The 17,869-nt window shown below is 32.0% G+C and overlaps 1 protein-coding gene across 1 annotated transcript; it reads right to left on the reverse strand.

Annotated features, from left to right (window-relative positions):
* Nucleotides 1-1,083: 1,083 nt before the first annotated feature.
* Nucleotides 1,084-17,338, reverse strand: LOC111002932. Its single transcript, XM_022273222.2, has 6 exons — nt 17,237-17,338; nt 12,373-12,421; nt 11,193-11,252; nt 5,430-5,522; nt 4,407-4,541; nt 1,084-4,320 (listed from the first exon to the last, which is right to left on the reverse strand). Exons 2-6 carry the CDS (start codon nt 12,373-12,375, stop codon nt 1,423-1,425), a joined length of 3,189 nt encoding a protein of 1,062 aa, XP_022128914.2. The 5' UTR covers nt 12,376-12,421; nt 17,237-17,338; the 3' UTR covers nt 1,084-1,422.
* Nucleotides 17,339-17,869: the final 531 nt, after the last annotated feature.

Raw genomic sequence — 17,869 nt, forward strand, 5'->3', positions numbered from 1 at the left:
GGAATATCCAGTGTCGGCTAAGTTTAATTCTACAATAGTTAATCTGTGTGAATATGGTTATGCGCGATCGCGGTTGTCTCTTTCTAATGTAAGGCTGAATTAGAAAAAGTCACCTTTCTCACTCTAAAATTTTTAAACTGTGACCCGTAAAGACAACGTATATAGCAATAATTGTATTGTGTTAATCGCAATTGGGTTTTAGCCTTTTTTATCGTGTGATGCTTTCGGTTTTATTGTTTTATGTTAATTTTCGTCGATATATTGTGTGTGATAAATGCATACTTACTAGACATAAATTAATATAGGATGTATGTATGGCGATCGCGTTTTCTAAATAATCTTGAATAAGCGTAGTGTTATACTTTTACATGAAAATCACAAATCTGACCTGTTCGCTTCGTGTATCGCCATTTCGAGTTTTATAAATCTTTTACTATCTCGAATATTCCATAAATTGATGAAAGATTATTGTTTAGTGCCATTGCTGAAACATGTTTAAAATACAGGGTAAACTTTTTTAGTTTTAAAAATTGTTAATACTTTTTTTTATTGATTTCGCTCAGAGTTGAAATGTGGTGGCGATATACGAATCGGATCCACAATATAATAATGATTACATACTGTAGTATATTTATATAGCTTTGGTTTATATATTGTTTAGTGTAGAGTCGGCCGCGCCTCAGTCGACTGTGGCGTTTGTGAAAAGTTCAACTGGAAATAAATTTTATTTTTAATTCCATAATATTGTTTTTGTTAACCCTGTCCGTTATTATTTAAATGATTTTTCCTTTCATGTATTATAAAAGTTTCTTGAGTTTTCCAAAAATAGTTTTACGTATCCCTGAATCACGACGTGATTTTCTATGTGTTATAAGTAATATTAGACTAGAAGCGTCTGACGCGTGTATCGTCAGCCATCAATAAGATACGGGATTAGCGTCAGATTGCTTTTTGGTCTTATTATTCACTCAAGAGCAAGTATTAATGTCAAAGACAAATAAATGTTTTGGTGCACATAAACAAATAAAATACACTTAAATATTGTAACAATTTATTTTCAACAATTATAATAATTGAGCAATACAGTCTATAACGTAATACTTTTACACTAACGGCTAATTTGTTTTCGTAAAGAAACAATAAATTAATAAGAAGAATAAAAATAAACATTTGTAAAATATGGAATATGACTTGAACTTTTAATTGCAAGATATTTACGGCGTAAAGCAAAAAGCAATACAAATATGTCCTATATATAAATTACTAAAGACTTAAAACTATTATTACTAAAGGATTAAAGCTCTAAAAATATTAACAGAAAAAGTTCAACAATGATTACGAAGCTTCAAGTCTGAACATACAATCAGTTCATAAGTAATATTTTGTACAATTGGTGGTAATTATAAACTCAGGGCTACGTACTTAAGTCTGTTTCTTTATTGGATTTCCATCCAAATCGACTTCTGTACTCGGTATTAAGGGTGGTTTAAATCCGCCATATTCTATTCGTAAATTTTTAGGGACTCTATCTGTTCTTCGTTTATCATAGTCCTGGTTTTTCTCCCAAGTAAAATTATATGCTTTGGTAGGCGGTGGACCGTAATATTTCTGTTCACTTTCAATATAGTTTGTAGGGAAATAGTTTTTATCTGTGGTATTTAAATAAGAGTACGTAGAAGCGTACTGGTTTCCCCACAGCGTCGAATGAATGGGGATATTTTGTTTGTATAAGCTTTTCAAATACTCATCGCTAGCTTTTTGAACTTGATAATTATGTTGGGACTCAGCTTGGGTCTGCATATAATTTTGAAGCTGTTGGTTTTGCTGAAGAGTGGAAACTTTTGGAATATACTGTACTGGATTTTGGTATCCCTTCCCATATCCATAGTAAATTGGATCGATCTGTTCAAATTGGTACGGCGTGTCTGGCTTTTGCTGGTATGGTACCTTAACTTCAACCGGGTATGGTACTCTTCTTTCAACAATTCTGTCCACCGGATACGGTACCCTCTTTTCCACAGGATAAGGTTTATCAATATATTTCGTAACTATGACAGGTTTTTCAACTATTTTCTCAACGACAGTATTTACTGGGTATGGTACTTGTACTGGAACCTTTTTCTCGACTATTCTGTCAATGTGAACTGGATAAGGCACTTTTTTCTCAACGATCCTGTCAACTGGATACGGTTTTGGCACGTGTACTTCATAAGGGACCGGATGTGGTACAGGTACTTTAATGTGCTTTTCGACAATCTTTGTTACTGGTTTTTCAACTGTCACTGGTATCCGTCTCTCTACTGGGTAAGGCACAGGTACTTTGACTTCGTGGTGGACTGGATACGGTACTCTCTTTTCCACTGGATAAGGTACCGGAACCTCTTTATGAACTACTCTTTCTACAGGTTTTTCAACAGGTACTGGGTAGAGCACCTTTTGCTCTACCGGAAAAGGTACCGCTACAGGAGTTGGTATAGCTACAGGATGTATTACATTCTTTTCAACGACTTTCTCAACGGCATATGGTACGTGAACTGGCCTATCAACGTATACTTTATGCTCCACGGGATATGGAACTCTCACTTCAACCGGGTATGGCTTCAATACCTCAACAGGGTAAGGTTTATCAACGAATCGAGTAACCTCTACAGGTTTTTCCACTATTCTATCATATCTCACAGGAACAGGCCTATCTACTGGTACCTCTTTAACAACTTCTACTCGTTCTGGGTATGGCACTTGCTTTTCAATATATCTGTCGACGAATTTGGTAACAGGAACTTCTTTTTCAATTATAATTGGCTGAACTATTTCATGATGATAATTTCGATTACCTTGTTGTTGGTTTGGATTTACCTGAACTTCACTGTAAGCATTGCCTGATTGTTCATTATCATTAGAATTCTTCTTTTGTCTATCGTTATAGTTTGTATTTTGATTAGGATGGGCATTATTTTTTTCAGAGGATCCATATTGATTATGCAAGACATTACCATAATTAAAATTTCTACCCTCATCCATGTACTCGCGATGATATTCAACATCGTTTATATGAGTTATTTCAATAGGTATTGAATGTTGGATTTCTATTATTGTTCTTTCCTTTTCAGGCATGGCTGTATCTGGGATATTTTCACTTTCAGATATGTCATGGTCTTGATAATCGGTATTATTTGATTCCAAAAGCCTCAAAGCAACCGTGATTGGTGTCAAATAGTTCTGGCTGATGGGCCGTGGAGTTATGTTAACCAAATCTTCGTCAGAATTTTCAGCGTGTTCGTCTAAGCTGTTTCTTACTCCTACTAGTTCATAACCGTCTTCCAAGTATGGAACCATAGAAGATATAAAATTGTTGACAACCTTTTGTTTATAGCTGTTTCCATTTTCATCTGAGACAATGATTGGTGATTTAAATGTATGTTCATCTATGTTTTTATTATTTTTTTCATTCTTTATATGTTGTGTTTTAGTATTTACAATATTTCCATACTTAGTGGAAACTGAGACATGACTTTGGGGAACAGTTCGCTGTGAATCGAAGGTACCATGAGATCTAACGCTGAATCTTGGTTTTGCTTTAATCAGATCATCGTTTTGAGGATAGATGGCTGACGATTCTTCGGCGTGATTAATTTTTAACAAGTCGTCATTTGATATTAAGTCCTGCGTAGAAGCAACAAGCCGTGATATACCTTCTTCTTCAGTAAATGTCACGGAATTAGGAGTAGTGGATCCGGATAAACTTGAATAATAAATTTTTTCATTTCTAGCATTACTTCGTGGTGATTCAACTTTAAAGTTAACTGTACCTCGATATAAAGGTTTTATTTCTTTTTCACCGAAGTTTCCGTCTACTGTAGTTAAACTATTTGAAAGTTCTAATCTAGCGGATTCTTTATCATTATGAGTTTTCTGTTTCACATCATTGTTTGAACAGTTAGAATCCTTAAATACTTGTACTACTTCTATCTGACCGTTTGGCTTGTTAACATTTTCACTATAAGATTGAAGTGTTCCTTCATTTTGATTGTTATTCAGTAATATCAAGTTGTTCTGGTCTGGCATAACACCGTTTTTATGTTGAACATAGTTGTAATATTCAGCTTTGGGTAAATCGTTGAAGTAAATATTAGGTATTGGATTATATTGAACAAGATTTTGATCTGGAATTATTTGATATAGTGGCGGTTGGTTGGGAGGCGTCGTGTAATGAGTTTGCAGAAGGAAAAACTCAAGAGGATTTTGTACCGCACGCAAATCGGACGTGGCACTTGCTTCTTGAATTTCATTTGGAATTCCGGGACTCACTTGAGAAGATATCTGAAAGTTTAAATAAATATAACAATTATATTATACAGGCATGTATGCGAGAACTCGGTCGTCCACTATCAAGTTTATATACTAACCTGGGAATCTAGCTCCAATGCTCGACGTCCTAGGGCGAAGTTTGATGTAGTGCTATGCTGTGGGCCTTTAGTGCTAAACGCCAGCGCACCATGGTAGCCACTACCGTCTGCTATATAGCGGACTTGTTGTTCGGACTGAAATAGGAATCTTTATTACAATCTAGTTCTAATATTATTTGAGATCACCTCATTAGGTCGGAATGTTTCTATGTATGTTTCTATGATAAACTTTATGAACAAAAATTGTCCAATTTAAAAATAAATTAGTGAACCTTACACTAATTAATAGCTATTAAAACTTTATAATAAATTAAAGGAGAATGTCGATTAATTAATCCAAATTACCATTTTAATCCTATTAAAAGGATTGTTCCATGTCTCCGTTCTTGAATTATCGCCAATGTCGTAAATATTGTAGACAGTGCGGTATGTATTAATTGTATATATTCAGGTAAATGATCCGTTACGATGCGTATATAAATTTTAATGAATTTTCCGTGATTGAAAGTTTCATTCCCGGAAGGATAATTTCGAAAGTGTTAAAATCTAACTGTTACTGTAAGCGAATTTGGTTTTCTCTCCTTCAAGTGAATTTTAAATACACATAGCTAGCAAGTCCATTGTTGCACAGTCGAGGATCGAACCCACAACTTCAGGGATAAGAGTCGCACGTTGACGTCACTAGGCCAACATGGCTGTTCTAATACACGCTACAAAGGCAAGACTGATACAACATTGTTACTACAATATTTGTAAATAGCATAAAGATAAACTTAATAATCACAAATAAAGAACATTGACAGTTTTTTTTATTCAAACCCTTTATTAGTCGATATTATGTATTAATTAATGATTTAAAATAAATGTATAACAATGTTTGAAGCCGTTTAAATTTAAATACTATTAATTAAATTAGAAAGAAAACAAATATAATAACTGATTGTCAGGTTTTGTTCTAAGTTAAAATTCCGTGGTCATGAATAATGTTCGTAAGATATTATTCTAGTTAAGGGTTTAACTGACCTGAGGAAGTCTGACAAAGTAATGTCCAACAGTACCCGGGCCTTGTTCTCGCATTTGCCAGCCCCATTCTGCGAATCCATTGCCGCCTGAAGTCTACAAAAATAAATTTATTTAGTCGACAGTCTCTAGACTTGGTTATAATTTACTAAGTAGAATTTCTAGAACGAACAGCATTGTGATTAGAATAATGCGATCTCTTACAATGTTAGGGGACTTGCGAGTGGGTTACCGGCCGTTTAAAAATTGTTTGTTGTTTTTAACACAACACAACTACTGTTATTCAATGAAGAGCTATTCCAATCGTCGACAACAAATCCATTTCGGAACGGCTTCATCACTTGGCGTCACCAATTCTTAAAAGGCTGGTAACTCATTCTCTCTCTCTCTCTCTCTCTCTCTCATTGTCCCTTCAATCGTCAATATATCTTATGACATCATCATAAGATATATTGACAATTGAAGATCAGAGGGTTTCGGGGGCGATAAATCGATTTAGCTAGGAATCATTTCTAGAAAATGTCATTTTATTTCTGTTTTATCAACTTTAACATAGAATTGCTCGTTTAAAGATGTCAGTCAAATAAAAACTTAAATATGAATATAATTATCTTTATTCGATAATTATATTCATATTTCATAATTTTATTAGTATGCAATTTGTACTTAAATCAAATTTCTAAAAAACAAGATTTATAAAAAACAAATACCGAGCTAAGCTCATCAGGTCCTAAATAATAATGACAGGACATCAATCTAAATATCGCGTAAACGTAAGCTTTATCGTTGCGAGAATCGCCTCAATAAAACTTTACATCGTAACTCAAAACATCTCGTAAATAAATAAGTGGGCTAGACAATTCGATAGCTACATTATATAAGCTTTATCTAGTTCATTTAATATGACGCAACATCGAAAGCACGTCAATTAATCTTCAACGAAATTGTTACATGTGATACATTCCGTAATTATGTTTTTATTTTATCAATTTGTGCCACGCCTTTCATTTCAAGTGGAATATATTCAATCGCGAGTATTATGTATGGTAATGATTACATAGATAGCAGATTTTACTTAAAGCAGAAATATGTATGGAAATTGATTCATCTCTTGAAACGATTATAATAAATTGTTGCCAGATTCAAGTCAAGGACTACATTCTTTAGAAGTTCATTTCTATCTTATGCAAAATCCAGACAGCCTCGAACCTCGGTTATTGGCCCTGACTTTATGCGTTTGTATCCAGTTTCTGCTATAAATATGAGCATAGGATAGATAGAGATTTAACTTTTTTTTTAATTTGGATATTTTTTAAAACGAAACGTAATAGCTAAGTAGGTCCGTCACAAAAGAGCCATTCAATTGATAACATACGCATAGTATTTTAGTTTTAAAGAAAGAAGCGGAAATTTTCATAATACACAATACCAGGAATAAAGAATGTAACTATATATGTACTAAGTCTCAGAAGCACCTCTAACACTGCATAGGGCGACTTCATAAGCCAGTCCTTTTGTCGTATTTTTAGATCGTAGACGGTGAATGGGTAGATATTAATCAGACTATTTAATTTAATGTTTGTAATATGAATTTTGAAATGTGATAATTTTGTTATTAAGAAAGTTGTTAAAAGGAAGGAAGGAAAAAAAAGCGTTGTAAAATCAACGGTGACTAATAATTTGCACCTTCATCTTTCAAAGCTTTACTTCACGCCTTGTCAGTTACGGCTTAAGTCAGGTTCAATATATATCAACTTACTTCTAAATAAAATAATTTTTAAGAATAAGAAAAGTAAATCACGTAATAACAAGTTGCGGAATGTAACTTTCGTAATGTTAAACCACTTTTACTGACTCCATTCGTATAAGGGCTAACTTCCTGCAATATTTGTTGCTACTGAATCATTATTAAGATATAACTCTATGTTCCTAGAGCAAGAGATGGACAGACGATATAAAGAGAATAGAAGACAGAACTAAACAAGGAGAGCTGACATAAGAGAAGAATGGAAGCAGCTGGAAGAGGCCTATCTGTTGCAGTATATACTGATCACCAAAACCAATACATCTTATTGATTAAATTAGGTTATATAATGGTGTATAATATATAGATATTACAAGCAATAAAGACTTGAAATTAATATATCCCTAAGTACGCGATATCCCGCTAAAAGGCATAGTCTTTAAATATAATGCATATGTATTGTATGTCACATTTCATTTATTAATGAAATCTGACAAACGAAATTTAATAAACTAGTTTAAAGAGTGGTCTATTAAAATTTGGATTTTCTATGTAGCGAGCGCTTACTTTTAAGTTAAAAAGATTCCAAAGTTAAATACGAACAATAATACTGAAATGTAAGAATAAAGGTAGTTTCTGTTATGGTACTTCAATAAAATCAAGTTTTTTCCCGCGAAGTAAAAGATTTTTAATGAACAAATGTTGCCTGACTATCTAAATTATATTGATTAATCTTAAAGAACGATGTTGTTTTAAGATACAATCTAATCAAATAAATGCCCTTTATTATTTAAGTGTACCAGCTCATAAAACGTCGAAACTTTCACTTGAGCTTTACCGAGCTTTATATAAGCTGAGTTATTAAACTTCCTGTAATTCAATTCTTATTACTACTTATATGTTTTTATACTACAGATTCTATAGATGTTAGTGCGTCATAGTATATTTTTTAAATAGTTTAAAATGCCAATACAAATAGAATTCCTCATACTAACGTATTTAATTACACTCCATAAGACAGAAAACAATTTAAAAGGCAGATAATATATCAAAAATGTTTTTTTTTTATAGAACAGCAGTAGTTGCAGTTGCAGGTGGCAAACGGGCAGGAGGCTCACCTGATGTTAAGTGATACCACCGCCCATGGACACACTCAATGCTAGAGGGCTCGCGAGTGCGTTGCCGGCCTTTTAAGAATTGGTACGCTCTTTTCTTGACCCTATGTTGAATTGGTTGGGAAATACTTCAGTACCGTAATGTCGCTTACAAGCGATCTCTAGTTTTATGGAATATAAAACTATACAGAGACTTCATTCCCAAAGAGATGACGCGGCCATTTATCAACCAGAAGGACTGATCACATGTCCTCAAAATTGTACACTGTAATAAGAGAGGCGCTGGACAGAAACCGAGAAGAAAACCGAGAAGAAAGAAGAGAGGTGGTAACAGATAGTCCGCTCCAGTTTCCGCGCTGACGATGATGTTTTGACATGAGCTACCGACTGAAGAGAGAGACATGTAGATTGTAAATAAATCTGGAATATAGATATATATTTTTGTATATTTTGTATTTATTTACGATTAATTAAAATTATAAATACACAATGTTTTCAATTCTATATGTTTAATCAATTTATTAAGTATTAAACAAAAACCCTCACAGTTTTTAAAATAATTCTATGGATTTTACGAAATGTATTTTTAATTATATTCATTTCGCTAAAGTAAGCTTCTAACAGTTAAGTATTGTAACGTACACTTGAATTTTTTTAACATTTTTTTCACGTATATTGTAATGGTGTATTACAAAATTTATTTATATATAAGTAAATAAATGATAGCTAACAAACATATGTTTTAGGGTAAGATTTAGATTTGTGACTTCCATCATGTTACAATTCATTTTATCCCTATAGAAAAAAAACAAATAGACGACGTGTGTCAGGCACATGGGCGTAAAGAAAAGTAATACACTAGATATGAATAAAAAACAAAGATTATCTTACATAATTTTCAAGTTACATAATTCGGAAGGGATTATACAATGACAATAGTTGATTTATATCCGATATAGGAATATGTTCGATGATAGCTAAGCTATGCTATGAACGCTGTTGATCATAAAAGCTGCTGAAAAATTCATAAAAAGAAGCCTTCTGATGAATTGCTTGGGACATAGAGCTTTTGGTCACTTACAAATATATGCTATTTACTCGTATCTTTATACATATAATCCTACTGTGTGCTGGCTGGACCAATTTGAATGATTTTTGTATGCGTTTGGGTGGCGCCCTGGATGATGTAGATTATCAAATTAGGCCTGCAGATGGCGCTGTTATCGAAGTTATTTTACAATACAGTCAATAAACAAAATAAATAAATCTTCTGTGCGTGTGTTCGTGATTAAACTCCTAAACGGCTGGACAGATTTTGATAATTTTTTTGTGTATGTTCAATTGGAGTCGAGAATGATTTACATTATTAGATAATCTTCATATATATCGCTAATTTACATATATATCTTCAAATATTATAGCTTATTCTATACACAATCCGTACGTGTTACATTTCCTGCCTCTTAAACAATAGCTTACATCAATCATCAAAAGAATGGTGTTCATTTAATATTTCATTTAGAAACCGTGTCATTAATTTGTTGAACAATTAATTTCTTTGCGTTGTTTAGATAATAGGTATGTTGCATCATTGTAGCATCTGTATTTAAGAAAAATACAATGATTTCAAAGTGTTTCGGGACATTTTTGATCACAGCAGATTAAAAATGAAAGTATAAAGAAAATTATGTGAATGTCACAGCCAACTAGCATAATTAGCCAATTTACAGCCTAACCGTTTAACTAGTGGCCTGAAAGATGTTCAGACAGTTGATGAAATAGCTAGGTAATAGACTTGGATCGATGTCGTTTCATTAGTTCCCTAGCCTGTTGACTGTTCATTTAAATTTACTTCTACTTTCTGCCAGTCTCAAACTCGAAACCAAACTCTTCAAACTATCAATGTGGCGTCCTAAAACCACAACTTTGATGGTGTTTTCCAAAGTTTCATAAAAATCAACAAGTACAATGGAAGAGTGTAGTAACTCAAGCAATTTAATTTTATGTGTGTTTATGTTCCATCTTTTTTATTTCTGCCAAATAAAACAATATTGTACGAATGGCCCAAGCATTAGCCAGCCAATTTATTAATTGTTGTTACAAACGATACGGCTGATTATCTTTCAGGTCGCTAGTCTGTTAGTTGTACGGCTAATTAAGATTAATAGATGGCTGCGACATTAACATAAAATTACTTTTCAGTCATAATTATTGTAAAGCCAAGTAAATCATATAAGTCCACTCTTTTTGTGAATTTATTTGTTTTCTTAATTTTTTTATTCAATCAACGTTGTCATAGCTCACACACTGTCAGAGTAATTTTTTTTTTATAAAGAATTATGTTAAACCTATAGTTGCAATTTGTTAATATGTCAGTACCAGCAAATATTGTATATCTGCATAATAGTTATCTGCTGCATCGTTTTTAAAGTTATACTTCTTTTGCCGGGCAAAAGGGGCAGGTTGTTAGGGGCATATGATGAGAGTAAATTTTTACGATGCGCCGTCACAAAAAAACCGACAACGTGAAGTAATCTAGAGTCAACATTTTTAAAAAGATTTTTACCTTGTTACGCCGTAGTAAGTAGCTTCGTCTTCTTTTTATAACACCATGCCTATTTCATTTTTGAGTAGTATTTTTTTTTGTTAAGGGACATGGTCTATACATTTAATTATCTAATTAATGTTTACAAAATAATGTAAAAATTATTTTAAGAGTACAGATTCTTGCCCATTCTTCTTCATATGAAACGATCTTTTGGAAGGCTTGTCTAGACTCATTTATTTTTAATATAACTTGGAATTTTGACTTTCAGATGTGATTTTTAAGTAGGCCTCATTGGAATTAATGATTTGACTTTAGTAGAAATCATATATAAAAATCTTAATAAGTATGAAATAGATTACCTTTTGATTATTCGCATGCGCTAGAGTCAGTAGTGCCAGAGTTGTTACCACACCGAGCCACTGAAAATGTTAGAAAATAATTAATTTCATCATTAAAATAAAACACTTTATAATCAATATTTTAGGATTGGTACAAATAGTTATGGAGCATTTCGCTGATTTGAAGTGAATTAAATTAGAATATTCAAAAAAGGTTATATAATATTATTTATATTTTATTTAGGTCATATAATATTCAATATTCAGTAAAGGACAAGAGAAAAAGTGCACATGAATAACGATACTTTTAAATCAACTTTAGATCACAAAAGATAGGCATAATTGATAGTTTGCTATAGATGTGGACTGGTAGTGTTTGTACAGAAGTGATTTAAAGAAAGATAGAGAAGGAGCTGAGTGAATTCACTAGCCTCACTGTAGAGATCTTAAATTATTCGCCAAGAATGAAAGAGTTATGAGATTCTAAGCACATAAATTTGGGAAGAGCTATGGGCTATGGGTAGTTATGGGCTCCCAAAAAAACTGACTTTTTGACTTGGGATTTATTTTTTTAGGGTTTGTGTGTGTACTTTCCCGCGTTTTTGGAGCCATTCAAGTATTACGTAAAAATATTTACTGCAATTCCTTCCCCTCCTCTTCAGAAGTAAACAAAGCTCTCAAAATAATACTTAGTACAGAAACGTATTAATTTTTTGTTGGAATCCTCGAAAATGGATTTCGTTTTAAAGAATAGACAATATGCGGGTAATATGTTTAAAAAAGTTAATATTTACGATTACGCGATACCAAATAAGAAAATCAAAGATCTACATCCCATCAATAGTGCTTATGTATATTTGAACGGACCCATTTGTGTATTATATTGATTATAATACCGGCAACGCACTCGCGAGGTCACACCCTCTGGCATTGAGTGTCCATGGGCGGCGGTATCACTTAACATCAAGTGAGCCTCCTGCCCGTTTGCCCCCTGTTCTATTAAAAAAACTGCTTTAAATAAACTTATGAAGATATTTACGGCTTTTCTATCCGAACCGTATATCATAGAATTAGATAATTAACCACAACTTTGGAATAATCTGAAATTATGTTATCTAATATATTGTATTGTGTCCAGGGTCCTCCTAAGTATATTAAAACATGGTCGGCGCCGCAAATATATTGATATATTTTGACTTACCATGTTTTTCACTACCGAGAATGTCTCATATGGTAGCGTTACAAAATACCTGAAAGAAAACAAAAATAATAATTACTTTAATTACTTTTGAGTCTAAAATAAAAACATAACAATCAATACAGTATTTACAATTATTACAAACACTACAGTGCAATAATAGAAATAAATTTCTACCAAATTAAAAAAGTTTGATCTCTATGGTGGTGTACCTTAATGCTGGCAGCATTTGTTCGCTGTATGGCGATACTTATTGGATGCAAGGAAAGCAATAGTAGCAATAGTAGTAGTAGTTACTATTACAGACAATAATATAAATAGTCTGTAATAGTACTATCTACAGACGCCAACTTAAAGCATTAATTATCGCATGTGCACTTGAACCCAAGGCCCAAAGGAAACAAAATGTGAATTTTATTAATTAAATTTTTGTAAATAGATATCATATGTAGATTTGATATAGTTCCAATTAATTTCGAGGTAAAAACAGTTACTTGATACATAAAACAAAATCCTGAAATTGTATTAACGTTCGAAGATCTTTTTGTACACGCTTTACTATGAAGGCTTATTTACATTTCTCCATTTCTTGTAAGATAACCTAGACCTAAGTTACGGTTGATTAACTAAATATTAAATATCTAGACTAGAAAGTTGTGTTGTAGTCTGTTTATCTAGAATGTTAAATTTCTCTTCTATTTTATATGAAAATAAAGCTAAATTTTACCACATGAAGTGATATGATATCGGTTTTGCTCTATTAACAATTATTTTATTAAGTTTAAAATTAAGAAAAGCTAATTTTAGGAAGATCTCTAGGTTGCTTTGCTAAGCAGGCTTGGTTGATTCGATTCGCGGTTGGAGTGCAGAGTTTTTTATTTCTAAAAAGAAAAACTAAGCTACATTTTACAATAAAAATAAAAAAAACAAGTGAAAATAGGCGGGGCACACAAGAAGAACAGAAAAATGAAGCAATAATTTTTTTTTTATAGAACGGGCGAGCGGGCAGGAGGCTCACCTGATGTTAAGTGATAAATTACTAAACTATTGCCCAAGGTACATTAAACGAAGGAGTTTAGATAGATAGATAGACCAGATAATGGAAACAGTAGGTGACCCCAGAGAGTGGCACAGTGGTGTCAAAAAGGGACACAGATATCTAAAAAGAAAATGTTTAAAATAAAAGGCTATTATTACTACACAAGCATTCTTCGATCGATGAATGCAGTGAAATATCAATAGTAACTGCCGCAGGATACTTTTTTATATAAATGGACTTAGTTTTTATCCAAGCAAAATCAAAATCAAATTCGGTTTGTCGGAAAGCGAAATATGTTTATTACCTACTAGGCCTATTTAGTATAAGCCATGAAAATCTAAATTAACTACAATTTTCGGTGAATTGGCTCCGCTTTTCTATAATTATGTTGATTAACGGGCGTTTCACCAGTTTTACTGGTTTAATTCTTTTAATCAAATTCGTCATCTATAATAATGTAGGCTTTTATAATAAGAGACAACAAATTTTTGTTATGAATATCCTTCCGATCTCCGTTGCCTTTTCATAAGATTTTTATATAAAGAACAAATGTTTGACCACAATCCTATCTGATGTGATGATGTGGCCTATTGGAGGGCACCCTGGCCTATGTAGCCGTTTGAATGAACCATCGTTATAGTCCTTGGGAAATAATAATGGGAGCAAGAAGTTCCAAGTTTTGGGAATTTTCAGAACTAAACAACACTTGGGGATGTCAACAATGAAGGGGTGCAACTCAAGCGAAAATAAAGAAAGATTGAGGATCTGTTCCGGTGTAAAGAACGGTCGGGGTTTTGCCAATTTTTTTGGTAAAAATAAAATAAAAATAATAGTTATTTTCATAACTATGTTGACAGTGAGAGAGAGAAGAGGGAGAAGGAGGACAAATACCCGTTGTAGCGTTAATAATGGGGAACTAGAGTTCAGAGACTGCCCACAAAACTGCCATCAATGCGAAGAGTAATGCAAAATGATTGCATACTAGGAACAAGTGTCTTATGTCATACGCTTAACGTCTTCGTAATCCATAATGTAATGCGCAAGAGTTGATCGTAAAAGGTATTAGAGAAATCAATTAAATTATTCGCTCTCGTGATGTAATATATACATAAACGTACAATGCACTCAATAAAATGTTAACGTAATTAATACATAGATTGTAACTATAAAATCAAATTCAGTGATAATAAAAAACATCAAATTCAGTAATAATAAACGGCTCAAATATACGAGTCTTTCCTCCAACATTGTTTTGTTCCTTTTGTGTCTAATGAAGTTCTTTCTTTCTTTCTTTTTGGACTAGATACTCTTGGGCCATGGGGTTTAAGTGCAAAGTGGTGCTACCAGTGACCGGAGAGATGGTGCATTTAAGTAAATGTATACATTTAATTTTTTTAGGTTCATTTTTAATTATTATTATTACTATATAGTTGAAGAATATTGTACATACTGTATATTTGTATGTTTTAAATAAATATTGCATTATTAGATTCAGCGATTACCTAACTTTAATATTTAATTTTTAATTATATCAGAGATAAATATAGATTGAAACTAATATCCTCTAGTATATAAAGGAGAACCGCCCATAAATTATATTGAAACACAAATTAAAATAACAAGTTCAAAGTCACATCAGTTTAAAACCGTTAAGTAATATTTTTCTAATATTGATTTGTATAGGAATAGTGTGTTTGTAGATAAAAGTGATGACAAATGAGTTAAAACTTGGAATGGCCCAGTTGAACAAAAAGAGAGGACGCCCATCAGAAATCTGGGAAGATCTAATAAGAGATAGCGATTTAAGAATGATAATATGGAGATACGATTCAAAGATATGGAGGAGGCTTTCATGCCATCGGAGGTTGAATATTAAATACTATTAAACCTGTAAACCATACCATGGTAGGTACTCGAATATGATATGATATTATTATATATTTTATAGCAATAGTTAATTTTAAAGATATTATGTGGAACATGGTGTAATGGTTGCATTCCTTACAAGCAGCTTGTAAAACAAAGAATTTGGCCGGTATAAAGAGTTTATTGCCAGTTCTTCTCGTCCGTTCTACGCGCTTGATTTGAGAACTGGCAGTAACGTTCATAAGTGAACATTATGTTACCTAAATCAATAAATGATTTTGAATTTGATTTCATAGTCAATTTGATTTCATATTTCAGATGTTTAGAAATGGAAATAACATATACCGATTCAAAATTGTGAACGTGTTTTACACACACACTTAAACACTATTATACACACTTGTCATTTATCTCATAATCTTTTCAACTATTCCATGATTTTTTTGTATAATTAGACATAAATATAGACCCTTCACGCGTAAATGCAGGTAATATTTAAAAGGTACGCAACTAATGACATTTCTTATTACACACCTATGCAATTTACAATTATGACTTGTGGGTAATTTAAGTGAACGGTAATAGTTTTTAACGAAGGTTCTATATAAAACACCAGTAGCGCTGCAACCTTTTTAGGTTTGGGCCTCAGATTTCTGTATCTGTTTCATGATCATGTGACATAGCCGTTAGATTATGAATTAAGTGCGGGTTATGATTTCAAAATGTAGTATTGATGCTATTAATAAATCAAGAACTATGTCAAAGTATCGACGCAATTAGTAATAACAAAATACGACACAATATGGAGCCGAAAAAAGACAATTATACGCACGCAAACCTCGGAAGAGACGTGTTTAATGTTGCGAACAAATCCGGAAGCAATCTATCGTAGATTGCTTCCGGATTTGTACAGGGTGTCTCGAAATCTCATTTTTAATAAAATATATCAGAGCCACTACAACGTATTATTTTATGTATGTCATGGTCAATTACTAGGTAATGCATGTAAAAAGTTAGTTAAGTTTCAAAGGCAGATAAAAGATATATAATACATAATCATTACTATTAATAACACATTAATACATTAAAATGAATTACCGAGGATTTTAAAATAATATTAACTCTAAATGTAGATATATCACTAAGCGTGGCTAAAACTATATTTATAACACCATATAAGTAAATTGGTCTTAGAGCTGTGAATGTATTATGTAATCTGTCATCAGTTCTATATTATCATATTTCATTGTTGCTTCATAAGACGGAATGCACTTTCAATACGATACCAAGAAATTACATTTAACATTATATTTCAGTTTTAAATAATAAACATATAAAACATTTAATTATTTTGTATACATTCATATACCGTAAATTAACCAACATTTATCGTAAAGAAAAAACATTAATTGAAACTACTTATCATGAATTTTTTTTCAATATAACAATTTTATGTCGTATTTATTTATCATAGATATTTAAAGATATATTATTTTATAATTGTATAATGTAAATTGGTCCGAATTTGTGAAAATGAGTAAATAAGTATATTTATATCGCTTTGGATAATCTTAATTCTGAGTCCGAATTTATACGTATGAGGTGTAGAACTACTAAGTAGAACTAGAACTCTCTGTAATTGAACTCCTAAGGCTGGATTGGTTAAATGTATTTTTACTTAGTTCTTTTTAAGATAATATCAATTATTATATCATTTTATTTAAATATTTGCGTCAATGAATAAATAATTTACAAACATCCAAAGGTCCGCGTGCTATTTTCTCATTAATAACGGCCTAAGTAATATTATTAAAAAGAAAGATTAAGAAGAGTCTTAGAGAAGATGCCTATATAACTAAATATAAATAAGAAGATACTGAGAAAAGATGAAAGAAGAGGATAAACCTACTAAAGCCCTAAGATATATTATTTTTCATATTATTTATAAAAGAAAATACTTACAAAATTTAAAAACGAAACGCACAGTCTTTAATTTTACGAAGAAAATTAAATCTACACACGTTTTTCACTCAACTTTTGCGGGCTATCTGTGTTAGGGCGCGTGAACAACTGCTAGTTCATTAAGTTGTTAGAACTTCCCTTTCCACTGGGCTAAGTGAGAGTTCGAAATGAATACGTTGAGATTATCTTTCAATAATCTATTTTAATACTATATTTAGATTGCCATGCCTTTGATTGTTCATATCGGTTGCTTGGGAAGATCGAAAAATTTTTTTTTCTGAAACATAATAGTTTATGCTAATAGCAACCAATATATCAAATGAATCTAATTCCTAATTGAGGATTAAAACATTGTTGATGTGTATTTATTGTAATAAATTTAATTTTAAAACTAAATGTATAGTGATTATATAATTACACTACAGAGAAAAAGCGTTTTAGGATTGTTTTAAATTTTACACTTTGTATTAACATAAATAAAATTGAACATAAATAAATGAAAAAGTGGGCAAGTAGCGGCGACTGGCGAGCGATCTCTTCCAGTCAACCACTATGAAAAAAAAGATAAGGTAAGCAAGAAGTGCAAAAATACATATAACGTATAGTTATTAAGGCAAAACTCAACTGAAACAT

Source organism: Pieris rapae, chromosome 9 (assembly GCF_905147795.1).
Source record: "Pieris rapae chromosome 9, ilPieRapa1.1, whole genome shotgun sequence".
In the NCBI taxonomy this organism is placed as follows: domain Eukaryota; kingdom Metazoa; phylum Arthropoda; class Insecta; order Lepidoptera; family Pieridae; genus Pieris; species Pieris rapae.

Coding starts and splice junctions, on each gene's coding strand:
- LOC111002932 (XM_022273222.2), bottom strand. Junction 5,523..11,192: donor CGCATGCGAATAATCAAAAG/GTAATCTATTTC, acceptor TTATTTTTGTAG/ACTTCAGGCGGCAATGGATT. Junction 4,321..4,406: donor CATTGGAGCTAGATTCCCAG/GTTAGTATATAA, acceptor TTAAACTTTCAG/ATATCTTCTCAAGTGAGTCC.